Source organism: Acomys minous, assembly GCF_964271855.1.
Source record: "Acomys minous genome assembly, chromosome: 1".
In the NCBI taxonomy this organism is placed as follows: Eukaryota; Metazoa; Chordata; class Mammalia; order Rodentia; family Muridae; genus Acomys; species Acomys minous.
The window spans coordinates 4,181,069-4,200,270 of NC_140483.1; the positions used below are offsets into that span (position 1 = coordinate 4,181,069).

Sequence of the window (19,202 nt, forward strand, 5' to 3'; positions counted from 1 at the left end):
GCATAACTTTGCTCTTTGTCGTGGAAAAGACTGTGTATACACACCACATTTTCTTTATGCCTCTCCTGTTGTGGGACACCTAGGTTAGTTACATAACTTGGCAAATGTTTTGAGTGTAGGTCTAGAATTGAACTTGTGCATACCTCCTCCTCACCCACTCGGTCAGACAAATCCAGTTCCTCAGTTGTTTTTATTTTGTCGAAAGGAAAAGCGTGGCGCTTGCATGAGAGACTGTATAAGGGGACACTGTTGGGGGTCACCGAAGCAACATATGCAAAGCACTGCACAAAAACTAACACGAACAGTCCTTGGCTTTAAATATATATCTCCAAGGAAGAGATCTCGAGATCCCGAATCAGCGAATCTGAACGTGACTACAGAAGGTCTTCAGGCTGAAGGGGTTAAATTGGGCTAAGTTCGAAACGGGACACTTCTTTTCAGAGGGCGTGGACTTACAGACTACTTTGAAGAGGAAGAGGAGAGCTTGCCCAAGCCCCACGCGAGAGCACCGCGGCGCCGAAACCTCGGGGACCTACAAATGGACTCCCCAACCACCAATTACGCGGTTTTGGGATGTGAGAGGACGAAGGCCCGCCCAGGATCCCAGCACCGCGCTCCGATTGGACAAGTTCACTCCCCTAAACCCGGGGCTCCTTCGCCTGTCAATCACACTGCTCTGACATGACCTTTGCCCCGCCCCCGCTCCTCTGACGCAACACACGGCGTTCTAGGGGGGCCCCGGCTCCTCCTTTCTGAAGTGCTGCACAGTTTCCCTCTCACCCGCTGTGTGGAGCCGGGCGCAGGCGTACGCGAGGGCCGACAGTGGCGCGGCATTTCCCCTCTCTCCCTCCTGAGAGCTTTCATCTCAGTTGTGACGCACAAGGCGCCGCTCAATGCCTTCACTTGCCATTGGCTGTGGCCCGCGTCTGTCACATAGCTCCTCCCTCCCACGCTTGATAGACATCCGGGAGGCCACGCCCTCTCTGCCGCTTAGCCCTGCGATTGGCTGAGGGAACTGGCATGCTTTCCCGCCCCGGCCCCCTCCGGAGCCTCGGGAGGCTGGTGGGACCCCGCGGAAGTTGTCAGTCAAACTCCTCCTCCTCCCTGCACCCCCCGCGAGGACCTCCCCCGGGCCTCGCGAGCGCGCACGCACGCGCACCGGGCCCCCCCGCGCCGGTGCCAGCTGCCCGCTCAAGTTGTAGCCGTCGCTCGCCAGGCGTGCTCCGTGGGCGGCCGGTGGGCGCGTGGGGGAGAGCGGCGGCGACCCTCCGGAGGTCGGGGCGCGGGTGGCCGCCCCGGGCGATGAGGGGCGAGCGCTGACAGCAGAGCGAGCGCTCGTCGGCGGCTCGCGCGGACCCGCGATGGAAGCGCCCCGGGAGGAGGCTCCCGGCCGGGCGGACGGCGCGGGCAGCAGCCGCTGAGGAGCCGCCGGGGCTCCGCGCGCGCTAAGGGGACGCGAAGCGCGCCGGGCGTCCGCACCCGTGCGCTCGCCCCAGCCGTCCAAACTTCGGGCTCGCCTCTGCCCGCCCTCGGCGCCGGGCGTCAGCAACTTGTGCGGCCCGCGCGCCCCCGCCCTCCCCTCCGCCAGCCCCGGGAGGCGGCCGCGCGGCGCGGGGATGCGGCCGTGAGGCGCTGTCGGGCGGGGAGCAGCTCGCCGAGCGCGAGGGCGGCGCGGCCGGGGCCCGGGGCGCAGGGGCGCAGGCTCGCCGCGCCCGGTCCCTCGCCCATTTCCCGGGCCAGCGGGAGGCGCCGAGCGCCGGGGTCGCGGAGATGTCGTCGCCGTCGCCGCCCGCGCCAGCTGCCTGCGCCGCCATCTCGGCCTCGGAGAAAGTGGACGGCTTCACCCGGAAATCGGTGCGCAAGGCGCAGAGGCAGAAGCGCTCGCAGGGCTCGTCGCAGTTCCGCAGCCAGGGCAGCCAGGCGGAGCTGCACCCCTTGCCCCAGCTCAAAGGTTGGTCCGCTCTCCCGGGGGCGAACCCCGCTCCCCTTCCCCACCCGAGCGCCTGCCCCACCTGCCCTTCCGTGGCGACTCCAGGGCGCCCAGGGTACCCGCTCTCCCTTTGCTCGTCCTGTCCTCCGACTCCCCCCCTTGGGGAGCCTCAGCCCTGGTTTTCTTCACGCCTAGCTAATTCTTCTCTTTCTGTTAGTTGTCCCTCAGGCGCCAGATCCAGGGTCCGAACAAACTGCCGCTGAATTAGCTGGCCATTAGACGCAGCTATACTTACAAAAGCTTAAAACCGGGAGCAAATGACGGGTCTTCTGCGTACTGTCTTGATAGGCGCAAATGTTAGCCCTTAGAAGAGCTCGGTTGTCTTTGGAGAGGTTATGAGGGAAGAGTGTTTCTTTGCAGTGGAACGGGAACTTGGCTCACGGGGCTGTGCTTCCAAGGACTTTGTAAGGTTTTTGTACAGTAATTCAAATTGGTACCCGTGCCTAATGCCTTGCAGGAGTGCTTGGCACTCCTTTTGGCTCACTTACTTTTCCCACAAGGTTTGGAACCTTTTCATGAGTTGTTCCCTGGCGTTCTTGCTTGTTCTTTGAGAATTACTGGCTTTTGATTTAATAATTTTACATCTTTGCATCGAATGAGCTAGGTGTTGTTATGGAAGAGATTATTATGTTCCTAGATATTAGAAATTCTTGTAGCCTGATAGAAATCTAGAGATGATTTACAAGGCCAAGAAATTAAAGGGTCATGCCAAAACAGATACATGATCAGCAGATTTTTTTTCAATTCGTTTGACAAAGATCCAGCATCCCTTTCAAGGCCAATCTGGTTCTGATTTGTTTTTGAGCCTATGAATCCTGACTTAGTTTGGCAAGGAGTGTAGAGAAAAATCCCAGATAAAATCAAAAGTTGACCAGCAACAGCTTTGGAACCCTATTTGGACCCTACATGTGCCTCTTGGGGTGCTTCTGAATCAAGGACATACATACCACAGCTAGAATCAAACGGACCTTTGAAAGGAGTTTATGTATGTTTGGTGCGTGTGATCTCATTTATTACTTGGCTGTCCTTTAATATACTAGAATTGTTAAAATTGACACAGCACCATCAGTGGAGTGCAGCAACAGCCATAAAATGACCCTATCCTACCTGTTAGAGTAGTGAGTTGCTACTCAGAGGTTAGGTTTTCATACTTAATTAAAAGTTATTTTATACCTTGATTGTTTTTCATTAATTTGTCTTGTTAATTTCAGTTTGAAGTCTTGATACTAGCATTTTTCTTCCATATTTAATTTGCTACTGTGAGTTATTCTTGTTCTTAGTGCTGTACTTTGCCCTCTTACCTAACTGAACTTTAAACATCTGGTTAGTCTTATGAGATGTAGCTTTGAAAGATTTTGCTTTTAAAACTGACACAAGTTCATAGAGTTGATAATCAGATTCTAAGTTACAGGGTGTTTGGTTTAAGAAGCTGCAGATGCCATAAATGTTTTTATGGGCTGAGTTTGGTCAGAAGTAAAAAAAAAAAAATGAAACTATATTAATTTTAGGCATTTGCACGTATCCATTCCTCATAAGGTATTTGCCATGATAAACTGGTGCAGATTCAATCGAGGAAATAAAACTTTTTACTTGGAAATAAAACACTCACATAGGAAAAACCAGTTTTATTCAAGTTGTCAAAATGCTTGAAAAGTGGTTTTTTGTTTGTTTGTTTGTTTGTCTTTTTGTTTTAATTGTGTTGCTTACTTAGTTCTTTGGCAGAGCCCTAGATGCCTGTTTTGTTTTGTTTTTTGGTTTTCTGTCAGTTGTATTCTCCTTCCTCCCCCCAATTTGTGGGCTCAACAAAAACAACAGCAGAGGAAACCTTTTAGTGTGAAATAGAATTTTCCTTCTTGCTCTGAAGTACAGTCTTACTGTGGAGTACTTCAGATATCTGTGGGCATCCAGGGTCTTTGAGGTATTTGTATCAGCCTGTTTACTTTACACTCTGTCTACATGGATCTAAACTGGAAAGGTGCCAAGTAGTTTTCTTAAAAGCAGACTGTGAATGAGGATTAACAAAACAATCCAACCTTTTCAGTCTATTTTTGCAAAGTCATGTAGGTGAGTGGGTTGCATGATTGTTAATGCTGAAGATGTTAAAAAATAAATACCAACTTCCCCTGAGAGGTAGATGGTAGAAAATAAAGTTAGGAACACTATATGTGAACCATTGCTTCTGGCCTTGAAACTTATGGTCACGTAGGTTGTAACTTTTCTGCCTAAAACTTGTTATTTGATAATGAACAATTAGGAAACTTGTTATTTAAACTAGGTAGTCTTTCAGTGTGTTTAGCCTATTTTGGTTTAAGTTTCTGGAAGGATTGGCTTGGTGAAATAGATGGTCCCTTATATGCATATAACAGCTTAGTATTTTAAATAATTATCTTAAAGCAAAACAACATCAACTAGTATTGCCCGTGACAGCTGGAACAAGCTAAAACTGTGGGCGTTTACCCTTGCTTCTGCCTTTCCATGCCGACTGTGGTGGTGCTGTTATGCTGTCCTACGATAGAGTAGGGCCCAGTGTGTTTTCACAAACATCTTTCTTCAGGTGACGCTGGTACCTTTCTGTTGAGAAGTTGAGGCTTCAACAGGTTAGTTCCCGACCTGCTGTTTGGGGGTGCTTCATCTGACTGTGGGGTTCTGGTCAAATGTCAGGAGCTCTGCTGCAAACTCATTTTACACTACGTTGAAGTAGTACAGCTTAGCGAGTCAGGTCAGTGGTGGTGGTCCAGGGTGAAAGTAAGGTTTTGATTTTTTCCAAGTCATTTTCCTTATCTGTATAGTGGGAATAATACTATCTCCCAGGACTGGAGGGATTAAATTAAATAATTTAAGTGCCTAAAAATAAGCAAAGAATGCTAGCTCCCATTCTCCTTTGTGTTTGAGATCCAGATTAAGGTATTTTTAAGCGAAGGATTATTCCCAGTACTTGAAGCCAAGCGTTCCTAGGGTGTTCTTTTTACTTGTGTGTGTGTGTACACGAGTACGGGTGTCTGTAGAGGCCGGAGGTGCTCAATGCCCTGCAGCTGGACGTGGTTGTGAGCAGCTCTGACAGAGGTGCTGGGAACTGAACTCAGATCCTCCAGGAGTGGGACATGCTTTTAGCCTAGGTGCCATCTTCCCAGCCTGTAGCAATGACTTCTTTTAACCAAGAAGAGGAATCAAATTAGTCATTATGACTCTACAGACACGTAATTCTCCTAGAATATACAGTCAGTAAACAGCAAGGGACAGAAACTGGTTTTGAAATTGGATTCCTCTAAAGATGAGGCAGAGAGAGGGGGGCTGGAGAGATGGCTCAGTGTTTAAGAGCTCTGGCTCTTCTTCCAGGGGACGCAGGTTCTGGTCCCAGCACCCACATGGTGGCTCACAACTGTCTGTAACAACAGTTCTGGCAGAGTCAGTGCCCTCCTCTGACTGAGGACACTAGGCACACTAGTGGTACACAGACATACACCCATACACACTGAAATAAATAAGTGAATAATTAAAAAAAAAAGATGAGGTAAAGAACTTTCTGAGAATCCTTAAGTTTCATTGTTGATCTCTGGAGAGCTGAGGCCAGAAAGTTGCTGCAAGGAGCTAGCTTCCCAGTGGGGGAAATGTGTGAGCTTGTTTTGTCATTTTGTATCTGGTCTTCTGAGTGAATTGTGACATAATGTTTTTTTGTTTTTTTTTTTTTTTTTTTTTTTTGCTTTTTTAGATTTGGGGAGAGGCACACTTAGCATTTAGCTTTTAAGGTTCATAGATAAGTTAAGAGAAATATTTCAACATTTTAGTTATTTTGAGACTTTTTTCTGACTATTATCATAGCTCTTCTAGAAATCATCATCATCATTATTATTATTTTGCTTTTTAAGGATATACTTAGGAATCACTAAAGTGTGTAGTGCTAGTCTTCACATGAAGAAATCTTTTCTCCTTTAAGACCAATTCCTATTTAGGATCATATCTCCCCTCCACCTCATTTTTTTGGTCATGTTTCTTAATTTAATTTTGGATTGTTTTTCGAAGCATCTAATTGAGTAAAGTGATAATCTAGGAAAATACATCACGCAAATTGGTGAGACTATTGGGGTAGATAGAGCAGTGTGTCCTGTAAATAGCAGATTTGAGTTGTCTCCCTGCTCAGTGATGACTCCGTGTTGCTGTGGGCTAGCCCTTTAACACCTATGTGCTTACTGGTTATTATTGCCCCTTGGAATCTAGAGACAAAATAATACATGTGGGAAATAATAGGGGTTTTTTGTTGTTGTTCTTGTTTTGCTTTGTTTTTGTTTTCTAATGTAGCTTTTAACATTGTAGCATGTGGAGTGGAGTCTACTTCTGTCTTCAAGAGTTGATACTCTGTGCTACATTGTGTAGTTCCTCTAAAGTGAATCTTGGCCTGTTGATTTTAAAGACTCACAGGGTGATTCTCATGTGCAGTTCCTAGTGAGCATCGCAGGCGGCTGCTGGTTTAACTCCTTAACTGAAGCTTTGTCTTTCTGATACTCTTTACTCTCATCTCAGGCCACTAACGTTTCCTGCTCACTTCACCTTCCGGAGTTCACGGTTCACTCTCTTATCTCTGCTGCCCCCTATGGCTGGCTGACCGGTGCTTCCCTGGCGTTTCCGTGGGACGAGATGATTGATTCTTTTGGACTTTGCTTTATTATCTAAATGAAAGCCCAACTGTTGTCCCTCAGTACCAGGTGATCAGATGTTTTTAGAGCTGAGGTTGAGTAGGCAAGAATTGAGAACACATGACAGAGGCTGGCTTAGCGTCAGCCCGACCTTCAGGATCGATCACCGTCATCAGGTGGTGATCAGCCAGTCACTTTGGAGTATCCAAACGATGTCTTCTATTTCTTGAAGATCTTAGCCTAATATTTATACCTGCTGTACCCAATAAAACGTAATGGTTCTGCACACTCTCAGTCCTGCCACTCTAACGTCAGAGTTTGAGGCCATCCTGGTCTACACAGCAGATTCCAGGCCAACCAAGACTGTGTAGTGGACCTGTCTTTAAAAAAAAAAAAAAAAAAAGTAATAGGAAGGCGAACTGTTGAATTTTTTTTTTTTTTCCCGAGTCAGGGTCTCTTTGTAGCCTTGGCTGTTCTGGACTCACTTTGTAGACCAGGCTGGCCTCGAACTCACAGCGATCCGCCCAACTCTGCCTCCCGAGTGCTGGGATTAAAGGCGTGCGCCACCACGCCCGGCCCGAACTGTTGAATTTAACCATTTTGGGTCATGTCTTTTTTTTTTTTTTTTAAGTTTGTGTATTTATTGACGTAACATCCCGACTGCAGCCCCTCCCCTTATGTTTATTTGCATCAAGTGTTTTCCTCCAGTGCGGTTTTTCCTGTTGATGTTTAACCTAATCTTGGCCGTGGCTTTTTGTGAAACGTAGCAGTGAGGCTCCAGAGCCACTTTTGATCCGCTTTCCTAATTCGCCTTTAGCCTTTCTGCTAACCACTTTAATGCTCCTAGCATTTGCTGATTGTTGGGGGTGAATATTCAGTTGATATGTGGTACTTTTCTCTCCAGAATGATATGGCAAATACTGTTTTGCAAAGTGGATGTCATTTTATTTTTTCAAAACCCATACTACCAAGTACAGTATAATAAATGTCATGTAGACACTGTTGCTGCTTTGATAAGTTTCCCCTTGGTTGTCTTCCTATGTTCAGTATTGACTATCAGAGATCTAGTCTCTTTTGTTTGCTTTTTGTTTGAACATATTTATACCTAAAACAGTTCGGGATAAGTAAATGAGGTCTGATTTCTTAGTACTTTGATAGTAAAAAGTAAATACGGGTTTGGCTTGGTTTTTGTTTTAGTATATGGGCTGCTGAAGTGAGCACAGTAAATGCCAGATTAAAACAAAAGTGCTTGCTGTTGCATTTTGACAGTGTGAACTAACACTGTTCTAGGAAAGCAATCCTCTACAGTTGTGTGGAAAAGCAATGTAGGGTTGACTCAGATATGGGCTTACATGTATTTAAAATTGGATAAACAGGCATAGTTTATACTTACATTTTACAATTTTTTCCTCTTGTGGTAGGATCTCACTGTGTAGCCTGGGCTGACCTCAGACTCCCTGCTGTGTAGCCCAGACTGGCCTTGAACTCAGGGATTACAGGCCTGCATGACCATGCCCAGCTAGTTTATGTTAATCTTAAAATTTGAGCTGCAGTCTTAATTTATGAGGATGTCTTTGAAGGAAGTAAAAAGAAACAGACTCATGTATAATTACTTTTAGTGCATTATTGCATAACAAGAAACCTAATTGCTGAAAGTTTGACATGACAGGCTGGATCCATGTAAAACAGACTCTACTTGTGTGAGCAGGATAATTGAGTAATAAGCAGTTTCAAGACTATTTTTCATGTGTTTCTTTTTGAACTTGTCCCTGAAGAATTTGTTTTTGTGAGCTTTTCTGGGTAAGAATGACTTTTAGAAATCCTATCATTTTGATTCACATTTCCTTAAAGAAATATACAAGGTTTGAGCCGGGTGTGGTGGCGCACACCTTTAACTTTAAACCCAGCGCTTGGGAGGCAGAGGCAGGTGGATCGCTGTGAGTTCGAGGCCAGCCTGGTCTACAAAGCGAGTCCAGGGCAGCCAAGGCTACACAGAGAAACCCTGTCTCGAAAAACCGGGGGTGGGTGGGTGGGGGAGTAAATATATATATACACACACACACATACACACACAAGGTTTTATTTGGTCCTGCCTGTCAATTTCGTAGTTTGCTGACTATGTAGGCTCACAGGATCGAAGCGAACCTATTTCTAACGTGGATACTGAATGCAAGAGGTTTCTTGGGGTCAGACACCTGGAGTAGCAGCCAAGCTAACTCACCTCCTCTAAGCCACTATGAGGTCTCTGGTTGAGTCCTCCAGGACTGAACAGGAAGGCCTCAGGAGTCATTCTCCTGAGCTTCCCGTGGGAATTGATTTCACTCGTGTTCCAAATAAATAGCATCCTACTACTCATTTCATCAGAGTCTCAGAGAGAGAGAGAGAGAGGAGTTTGCTAAGTGTCATGATATCGCTGAAGTGTGAAAGAGACCCTGCCTAAATTTTGTTAAAGGAGAAAGAAAACTTCCTGGAGAAAGAGAGCAAGTGAGACCTAAATGGCTAGAAGGTGTTAGGCCAGCAGCTGAGGACGCCAGCCTTTGTGTGGTCAGAGGGGACTCTGGAGCAGCAGTTAGGACCTGGGTTTTACTTAAGAAGTTATGGTAAACGGTGAGCTCAGGCATTGTACTGCATTTATACCTAACCCTGTTGTGAGGAACGGGGCATGGAAATAAGGATGCTAATGTTGGGATCTGGGCACGAGATGACGAACATTGCCTTCATAAATGGCGATGGAGTGGTACCTCAAACTGAGGACTTAGTGAAAAGAAGTCAAGAATAATACAGGTTTTTCTTTTTTGGACAGGGTTTCTCTTGGCTGTCTTGGACTTGCTTTGTAGCCCAGGCTGGCCTGGAACTCACAGAGATCCTCCTGCCTCTGTCTCCCCAAGTGCAGGGATTACAGGAGTGCGCCGTTGTGCCTGGCTCATGAGTGATAAAGTTTTTGGTTGAACAACTAAGTGTATAATAACAGCTGTCAGTAGGTAGCCCAGGTTAGCCTCAGACTCAACAATCCTGCCTTGTTTAGCTGTTTGAGTGTTAAAATTACAGGTATGCGCCACCTCACACAGCAAAAACAGCTTACTGAGAGACAAATATTATTGTTGTTTTTGTTGGTGGTGCTTTAAATTTTTTTAAACAAATTTGTTTTTGTTTCTGTTTTTGGAGACAGGGCTTCTCTGTGTAACCTTGGCTCTCGTGGACTTACTTTGTAGACAAGGCTGGCCTTGAACTCACAGTGATCTACCTGCCTCTGCCTCCCGAGCGCTGGCTTTAAAGATGTGCATCACCATGCCTGGCTAATCTTTTTTTTTTTTTTTTTTAAGATAGGGTTACACTATAGTTCAGGCTAGCCTTAAACTCACGCCAATCTGCCTCGGCCTTCCAAGTGCTGAAATTACAGGTGTGAGCCACCATGCTAGGCTTTAAAAAGTAATTGTTCTTCTGTGGGATTACGTTGAAGTATATCTGCGGGAAACTGAAGTGAAGAAAGTTAATTTGGGCCTAGAGCTGAGTACGTGTGCATATGGTAGTAATTTGGGAGTCTTCAGCTTGGCAGTGGCATTTGAGGCAGTGGAAGTTGAAACAGCTGCTCAGTAGAAACCTAGTATGAGAAGAAGCCGGGGCGCACCAGTGTCTAGAGAGACAGCATGCGGGGGACCAGGCAGCAGGGTAGGGGAGGCTTAAAAACTGGGTAGGTAGAGCAAGTATCAGCAGAAAAGTTGCTTGGTAAGAACTAAATATTTTCATGCTTTAGGCAGTCTTCCTTCTGGCATCATCATTGGTTATTTTGGGGGCATTTTGGAGGGTTGATAGACTAAATGTGAGACTCCTGTGGGGTAAAGATTAAGTGGAAATTCTCTAAGTAAGAAAGGACAACTCATAGAGTATGGTGTGTGTGTGTGTGTGTGTGTGTGTGTGTGTGTGTGTGTGTGTGTGTGTGTGTGTACATATATATGTAAATATATTCATTTAAATACGGGCTAGAGAGATGGTTCAGTGGTTAGGATTACTGGCTGCTCTTCCTCAGGATCCGAGGTTCATATCTGCTAACAGTTCTTAACTCCAGCTCTGGAGGACTTGTCACACTCTTCTGGCTTCTGCAGGCACCAGGCATACAGTGATGTACAGACAAACATGCAGGCAAAAACACCTATACACATACAGCAAAAGCGTTAAAAGATACATATTGTAGCTGCAGAAGGGGGAATGGATTGTAGCACAACAGGCTGTCAGGAGGTTGTTTCTAACAGGCTAGGTACAGCTCCATCCATCAGACCTGGGAAGGGGTTTCCCTGAAGTACCTTACAGACAGGACTTGTTACTAAGGGGAGTGGGCAGAAGTAGAAAGTGAAGGACAGGTCCTCGAGGTGAGCTTTGTCCTGGACACTTGGGTGATCAGCACTACTGAGTGTTCTGGAAAAGGAACCAAATGGGGAGGGAAGATCCCGTTTTATTTTATAAACTTTGAATTTGAGATCTTTTTGAAAATACAGTTCTAAATATCAAAAGGGCTTTTGGGTTTCTTGGTTACACCTGCTTTTGTGCATGAGTGCGCACTCATGCATTTCTGAAGGTCAGAGGACAGCTTGGAGTTGGTTCTCTCTAGCAGGTGTGTCCTCGGGATGGAATGCAGGGCAGCAGTAGACTCAGGCCAGTGCCTGTGCCACGGACCCATCTCACCAGTCTGTGTATTTGAACCAGCAGTGTCCTTAGGACGTTTCTGTGACTACTGAACAGTTACATGTGTTATTTTGCCTTCAGTAGCCTGCTAAGACTCCCAGGTTTGCTTATGAAGGACGTGTCCATAGCTGGATCTGTGTGTGTGTATAGTGCAGGCTGTGAGCAGAGGGAGATGCTGGGAGAAGGAGGTGCGTGCGTAAGTTACGTAGCTGCCTGCTTTGTGCCTTTTGACTGCTGTGCTTTGAAATCTGACTGACACCTGTGTCTTCCTACACAGCATTTAGAGCTTGCAGATTTGCTTGCTGAGTGAAGTAATGAGGCAAAAGCTATTAGGTCGATTTAAAGAAAGGCGTTTTATATCATGTTACAGTTAACGATTTTGTGTTTTGTGACTGTCTTAGTTGTTTTTCTGTTGCCATGAAGAGACACCATGAACACGGCCGCTTATAGAGGTTTGTTGGGAAATTGTAGTTTCAGAGAGTAAAAGTTCATAAGCATCGTGTCTGTGCACATGGCAGCAGGCAGGCATGGCGCTGGAGCAGTAGCTGGAGCATCCATCTCATCGACAGCTAGGAGATGGGGTGGGGGAGGGGAGGAGGAGGAGAGAGAGAACGCTCTGAATACATGGGCTTTAGAAACTCAGGCCACCCCCAGTGACATCATCCTTCAACAAGGCCACACCTCCCAATCCCACCAGTTGGGGGGAGATATTCCAAATTCTCATTCAAACCACCACAGTAACCGAGCACGGTGCAGAAAGACCAACATCTTAGAAACCAAACCCTAACGTAGGTCGTATTCTTTGCTGGTCACTCACGGTTCGATCTTCTCGGTTGTTAATTCCTTCTCTGTAGTGTAAACTGAAGATGTATGTTGACTGCCTTAAATTAAAATTGAGCACCTTGTTTTCTGTCTATGCAAGAGAAAGACTGTGCTTGAGAGCTTTCCAAGAAAGCTGCTGGGCCATGAGTGAACATTTACCCTGTCTTCACTGCCCTTAAGTAACCGAACGCTTGCTCTAAAAATAATTGAGGACGAGTGCTTTATGAATGAGTCCTGATAGTAAGATAATTGTTAATGGTGCAGCACAGTTGTGACATAGCTAGATTTGTAATCCGAGTTACTGACACTCAAAGTTACAATGAGCTAAAAGTGGTAGCTTGAATGTCTTGTCCCAGACGGTCAGGAACTAGGGCTGCTTACTTTACCTGTCTTTTGGAGATGCTGTGTGTAGGGTACTGGAGTTTTCTTATACTAAGAAAATTAACAACAGCGCTGTCTTTCCTATTGGTTTCCCCCAACTTGAAAGCTTGAAGGAAAGTGGGATGAGGTAACTGAGACATATAAACGTAGTTAGGAGAATTCGTCAAACACTTCACTAGTTTCAGCCCACTAAGGTTTCTAGAGGAGATGACATATTCAGATGCATCTGTGCCTGCAGTTAGTGGGCAAGCCCTAATGTGAGTGTGGGCGCAGCTGGAGTAGCGCCTGAAACAGATGGGCTTCTAGGTCAGTTTGAAGTCCTGTTTCCTTCCTGGGAAATTCTTGCCATGCAGCGGGACATGGGAAAGCAGCTCAGTTTGCTTAGCTGCAGCAGCCTGGGCGGCCAGGGATGGAGCTGGTGCCTGGTGCGGCAGATGGCTGGTGTTTCTGCCATCACCTGGAGGACCCTGCACACGCTGGGAAAGGTTTGGTTCCAGAGCAGTAATGGTGATTTTAGGATATAGTACTTGGTGTGAGTCACGAGTCTCAGTTTTCATTGTTTTCTGAAATAAACTCATTTAAAGAATACTCAGTGAGAAGTATCTTTCTTAGAACCACTTCAGTTTTTCATGTGGCTTTTAAAAAAGAGCTTGTAGGTTATTAAAAACAAAACAACCCATTCAGAGCAGACCTTTCATTTAACACCCTACACGTTGCTGTCAGTGGGACAGGTTAACTGTAGGTCGCTCACCCATCCTTCAATGGTGGAGAGTGTTAGAAACAGCATGATTTTTCTGAAAGGAAAGAATTCTGAACGGGATCTGAGTAAATTATGTATTTCTAGAAAGGCTGAACTGGGTGGGTCATTTGAAGCCTTGGTTATAGGCTATTGAAAATGGCCTGCATTTGAGGTGGTCTCACCCATGCCCTGAGACTGGATACCCAATGTAAAATAAGTAAATGCTAATAAATAGTAGATTCCACATACTAAAAGGAAGTTTCTTTTTTACATTTTTATTTACTTCCTTACTAACATGTTTGTATGCACATGTGTGCACTCACACAGGCATGCTTTGGCAAACATACAGACGTCAAAGGGCGATTTGTGAAAGATGGTCCTACTATGTTGTTTCTGGGGATGCAACTCAAGTGGTCAGGCTTACCCGTGTCTTTACCTGCTAAGCTACCTCTCTGGCTCAGAAATAGTTTCTTCTTTAATTTTCAGGTTTTTGTAGCGTTGAGGATTGAATGAGAATCAGTAACTATTATGAATACTGTTTCTTAAGAGTCTTGTTTCAAGAGTTTATATATAGATCTATTAGAAAATCCAGTTAAATCCATCATATTTTAAAAAGAAAGTTGGTTAAGTACCCTCAGGGTTCTGCTCCCAGCGTCGTGCAGGGCCAGGCTGTGATGGGGCAGGAAGTGGAACCTGCGTGGAGCTGGGGCCCTGCTGAGAAGCTGACGCTCTGAGCACAGCAGCTGTTTCTTCAGACCTGTGCAGGGATGAGCGTGAGCTAGCCTTCCTCACAGCTGCTCGAGTGGGGTAGCTATAGCTTCCTTAGCCTTCCGTTCCGTTCGTAAAGATCCACTTAACACTTCTTCCTTACAGGTCCCATACTCTCTTGTTTCAGGAGTAGCAGGTTTCATATTCGAATGAGATTACGATGACACAAGTTTTTCATTTATTCTCCCAAGAGACAGTTTTCAGCAAGCAGCATCTAGTAGCTCATCTTTGTTGTCACTGCTTTATCAGAAGTGATAGTTAAAATTCAAAAGGTAATATATAATTAGCTTCCCTCATTCTCCCCTCTTCTCCTCTCCTCCTTTCCTCTCTTTCTTGACTGGATTATGTAGCCAAGGCTAGCCTGGAGCTCTCAGTTCTCCTGCCTAAACCTTCAAAATATCAAAATTATGAGTATATGCCACCCTACCCATCTTACAGTTAATTTTTAGTTAGTATTGTAATGGTTAATCTTAATACACACATATCAGACTGGCACCGGGCATTGGTGACACATTCCTGTCATCCCAGCATTGTGGGGAGGGGTGGGGGAGGCAGAGGCAGGAGGGTCTCTGTGAGTTCAAGGCCATCCTGGTTCACAAAGTGAGTCCGGGATAGCCAAGGCTACACAGAGAAACCCTGTCTTGAAAAAGCAACAACAACAACAACAACAGAACCACCCAGTGAATGTTTCCTAAAGTGTGATGTCTATGCTTTTTTCTCTCCATCTTCAGTTGTAATGAAATACAGACTTCTAACTAAGTCATACTTATATAGTGCTGAGTAATTGGTTAATAAATATAAATATTTCCATTGCTTCCTTACTATAGCCTGATCTTTAGCTTTAGATAAAAGCTAGTTTAAGCTCTTAGTTATAATGTTCTTGGGCACTGCCAAAAAGCTACATGTCCTATATCCTGTGTCAGTCTCTTAAATTAGAATTCTGGACCGCATCCTTAGCATGCTACTGCATGGTGGTGCTGGGTTGCTATGATACTGCACTCGTTCTATAATTTGTAGCATGAATCCAATATGAGGTGTTACTTTAGATTTCAAATAAATGAGCAGCAGTAATTGGGGATATGTTTTATGAAAGTATCTTATTACAAATTATACCTGCTCTTTCAAATACTTGTTATTAAACATAGCACTAACAAATGAAAAGGTTGAGATGACTTGGTTGTGCCCAGGTTTCTCACATTGATTTGGTGAAGAAGAGGAAAGCTTTAAGGCAGGCTGTTCAAACATCCCTGGTCCCTTCCCGTCTGGCCACAGCACATCCAGGAGCTAAGGAGGAAGCAGCGGTATGGCGCTGTGCACTGTCTTCTGAGGGTCCACTGCTGGCCACACTGACAGCTGTCTGTGCCACCCAGGGAGGGCTCCCCACCCACCCAGCCTGATGAAGTTCACAGACAGATACAAGGCCAAGCAAGGTTATGCCATGTAAGGATTGCCCATTCCTAAGGGTGTAACTTAGAGCAGATCTGTCCATTATGGTGTTGACCCACTAAAGTTCGCCTGAAGCCCTCAGTCTGTTGCTGAAAACAGAGCTGAGTGCCTTTGTGACTCCCTGAGAGTCCTAAATTCACTGCGCTGGTGACTATTCCAGATATAATCCTTGGCGATTATCTGCATTGGCCATTCTATAGATCCATCAGAAGACATCCTGACGCCCAGTGGGTCACTGCACCAGCCCACAAGCACAGAGATGCATAGGCTGCCAGCTGCCAGCTGCCAGCTGCAAGGCTTTGGGAAGGGCCACACGTTTCACCACATTGTTGGTGGCTCTGGCTGTTCTGTAAAAGTCATCCTCGATAAGCAATTTACGAGAGGACCCCCCCCCAAAAAAAAACAATCCAAATCCAAATACCAGTGTTCTTCAATTTGGTGTTTGAAACCTTGAGAAGTAAGAGCACAGACTAGCCGGGCATGGTGGCGCACTCCTTTAGTCCCAGCACTCGGGAGGCAGAGGCAGGCTGATTGCTGTGAGTTCCAGGCCAGCCTGGTCTACAAAAGCAAGTCCAGAACAACAGAGCTACAGAGAGAAACCCTGTCTCAAAAAAGCCAAAACCAAATCAAAACAAAACAAAACAAAAAAACAGACTAGACTTTGCATTGCGATGCGTTTGAGATAGCAATAGCAATACTATGCTTTAGGGCCAATTCCCAATCATATCACTGCAGTTATTTATTTACTTATTCATTTGGTTTTGGTTTTTTGAGACAGGTTCTCACTATTTGCTCTGGCTGTCCTAAAACTAATTCTGTAGAACAGGCTGGCCTTGAACTCACAGAGATCAGCCTGCCTCTGCCTCCCTTGTGCTGGGATTAAAGGCTGTTACCACCACACCCATCTTCACTGAATTAATTTTTAAGAGTTTGGCAAACTGTTCTACAAACTAATCCTATGTAGCCATATTCATATATTTTTCTATTATATCTTTATTTTGTTTGTTGGTTTTGGGGCTCTCATTTATGGATCTTTATAAAATTTTACTGAGTCCAATTTATTATAAATTATAAGTTATTAATGTTTTATAAAGATAAAAGAAGGAGATCTAAGCATGTGTTCTATATATGTTTGTGGTGGACTGAAATTTATACGACAAAGACATTAGCACAGTTGATCTGTAAACTGTTAGCAGCACTCAGTAATGCTAGGTTATTTGACAGGGAAGCATTTGAGAGAATAGAACTGGACTACATTTTAAAAACAGCCTTAGCCGGGCGTGGTGGTGCACGCCTTTAATTCCAGCACTAGGGAGGTAGAGGCAGGCGGATCACAGTTCAAGGCCAGCCTGATCTACAAAGCAAGTCTAGAACAGCCAAGGCTACACAGAGAAACCTTGTCTCGAAAAACCAAAACCGAAACAAAACAAAACCAAAAAATCAGCCTTATTAGGAAAAAATTTACAGGGCTGAAGACGTAGCTCAGTTGGTAGAGTGCTTGCGTTGTATTTACAACCTAGGTTCACATAACCAGGGCTCATAAAACAGATTGCTGCAGTGCAGTGTTCTTGTAATCCTGGTGCCTGGAGGTTTAAGGTAGGAAGATCAGGAGTTCAGGGTCATCCCTGGCTGCACACCAGATTTGAGGCCAGCTTGGATATGTGAGACCCCACCTCGTCCCACGATTGAGTCGGTTTTAATGCAGTCACAGGTGTGTGCTACCATCAGAGTCAGCTATGGAATGTTCTCACCGCTCAGTTTCTTTCTATCTGACATCTTCGTTTTTACTTTCCTGGGTATAGGATTTTTGGTCCAGTGTTTTGAGACTTCGAATATGATTCTATATTCTGGCCTTTGTGTTCTTGGTTGGTAACTCAACTATTAATCTTACCTCCTATGGATAACTGTTTTTATCTTGGTATTTTCAAGATGCTGTCCTTGTCTAAATTTAAGTATTTTCACTGCACTGAGTCCGTAGTTTATGGAATTTCTTCATTTTTCCCTTCATTTGGTTTTTCAATTTACCTTTGTTTGTTGCGTGTGCACATGGCAATGCATGGACACCTAGGTCCACAGAATGCATGTGGGGGTCAGAAGATAACTTGCAGAAGCCTGTTCTTTCCTTCCACCTCTCAGGTTCTAGCTTGGCGACAAGCATCATACTGGATGAGCCCTCCTGCTGGCCTGAGCTGATCCTCTTTAGTAGGCCTTCTCTTCTCTAAGTTCCACTCATTCCCGTCTGACTGCGCAGTTGTCTTCTGCAATGCTACAGGGCACAGTTGATCTGTTCCAATCCAATTCAGGCTTTAAGAGGTTTATGTCAGTGATCTTGTTCACAATAGGCTCCTCCAAGCTGCCCCCTTTACAGATCTCTCTGAAAATGAGTGGGCCTAGGATTACCTCACGTGCTTGGTGAATCTAGAAATCTCTGTCATTCTCTGCCATCATAGCCCCTGCTGTTCTGAGAGCACCTGTAAGCTAAAGGGTCCTTTGGGTGAGGAGCTACGTGTATGTGAGGGAGATTGTAGGTGGGTGTAGCCTGCGGTCTTTCAGCTGGCGTCCGAGGCCAGCAGCTGGGTGACGGGCCATGTTCTTAGTGCTGCTGCCCACAAGTACAGTCTCTGTAGTATCAGTGGCGTAAGGAAGGAGTCCTCACCTCTCCTGCACTTGGTAGAACTGAGGAGTAGAGGCCGCTGTCTGCTCCTTACCTGAAGAAGGCTGTCAGGAAGCCTCACCGAGAGGGAGCCGCCGGTTCTAGCCCTGAGTTCCTGCCTAGCTGAGTGATGGGAAAAGGAGCTATCTTAGTTCAGGTTCTGTTTAGTAAGTTTTTGTAAATTATTTGTGTGGGGGTCAAAACCAAGGCCTTGTTTATATTAGTTGAGTGCTTTTCCACTGAGCTACTGCCCTGAGTTTTCATAGACATTCTTAAGTGTTTCCTGACATGGTGTTTGCCCTTGGGTCTTTTCAGTTTCACACCAGACTTTAAATTGTGTTTTATTGTTTATTTTAAAACTTGACTTATTTATTTTGGAAAAGAGTCTTTCTGAGTAGTCCTGACTGTCGTGGATGTAGCCATGTAGACAAGGCTAGCCTTTAACTTCTGGTGATTCCACTGCTCAGCCTCTCAAGTTCTGGAATTACAGGCATGGGCCACCATACTCAGCTAAATGGTTATTTTAAACTGAATTTTGGGGGAAGCGGGTGCATCTGAGGAATTCTTACCCTTGTCTTCTTGGAGGTTGGTCTTTGACTTTAGTACAGTTTTAACTTGCTTTATAGTAATAATTAGGATATTATAGCTTTTAGGTACAAAATTATGCATTTATATTTGAAATCTTAGAGGATATGGGAAAATTCCTTGAAGTAAATAGTTTTCTAAAAATGACACAAGAAGAAATAAAAACATCTATTTAATTGAGTCTGAATTAAGAAAGAACATTACATTACTAGAAAGTAAAATTACAGAGCAATTTCTCTTATGAACATAAATCAAAAAACCTTTAATTAAATATTGGCAAATTGAATTCTAAAATATATAGTTAGAATAATGTACATTGACCATGTAAGATTCATGCTGGGGAGATACTTCCTTAATGACAATCATTTCTTGGCCTTTTGCCCATAGTAAAAGTGTAAAGCACGACTGCCCTTGGCTTTTGACAAAGACGTAAAGAATAAGAACCGAGGAAAAGGCTGCCTCCTTAACAATAGCCAGAAAAACTAGATTCCACAGGTGGAGGAATGG

The 19,202-nt window shown here is 45.0% G+C and overlaps 1 protein-coding gene across 1 annotated transcript in view; it reads left to right on the forward strand.

The window, feature by feature from the left end:
* The first annotated feature begins 1,117 nt into the window (after window positions 1-1,117).
* The window catches only part of PPP2R5A (protein phosphatase 2 regulatory subunit B'alpha), a 45,061-nt gene continuing 26,976 nt past the window's right edge, over window positions 1,118-19,202 (forward strand). Inside the window, exon 1 of the mRNA XM_084788606.1 lies at window positions 1,118-1,951. Coding sequence (XP_084644732.1) covers window positions 1,771-1,951 — 181 coding nt within the window. The 5' untranslated portion in view covers window positions 1,118-1,770. The remainder of the gene's footprint in view (window positions 1,952-19,202) is intronic.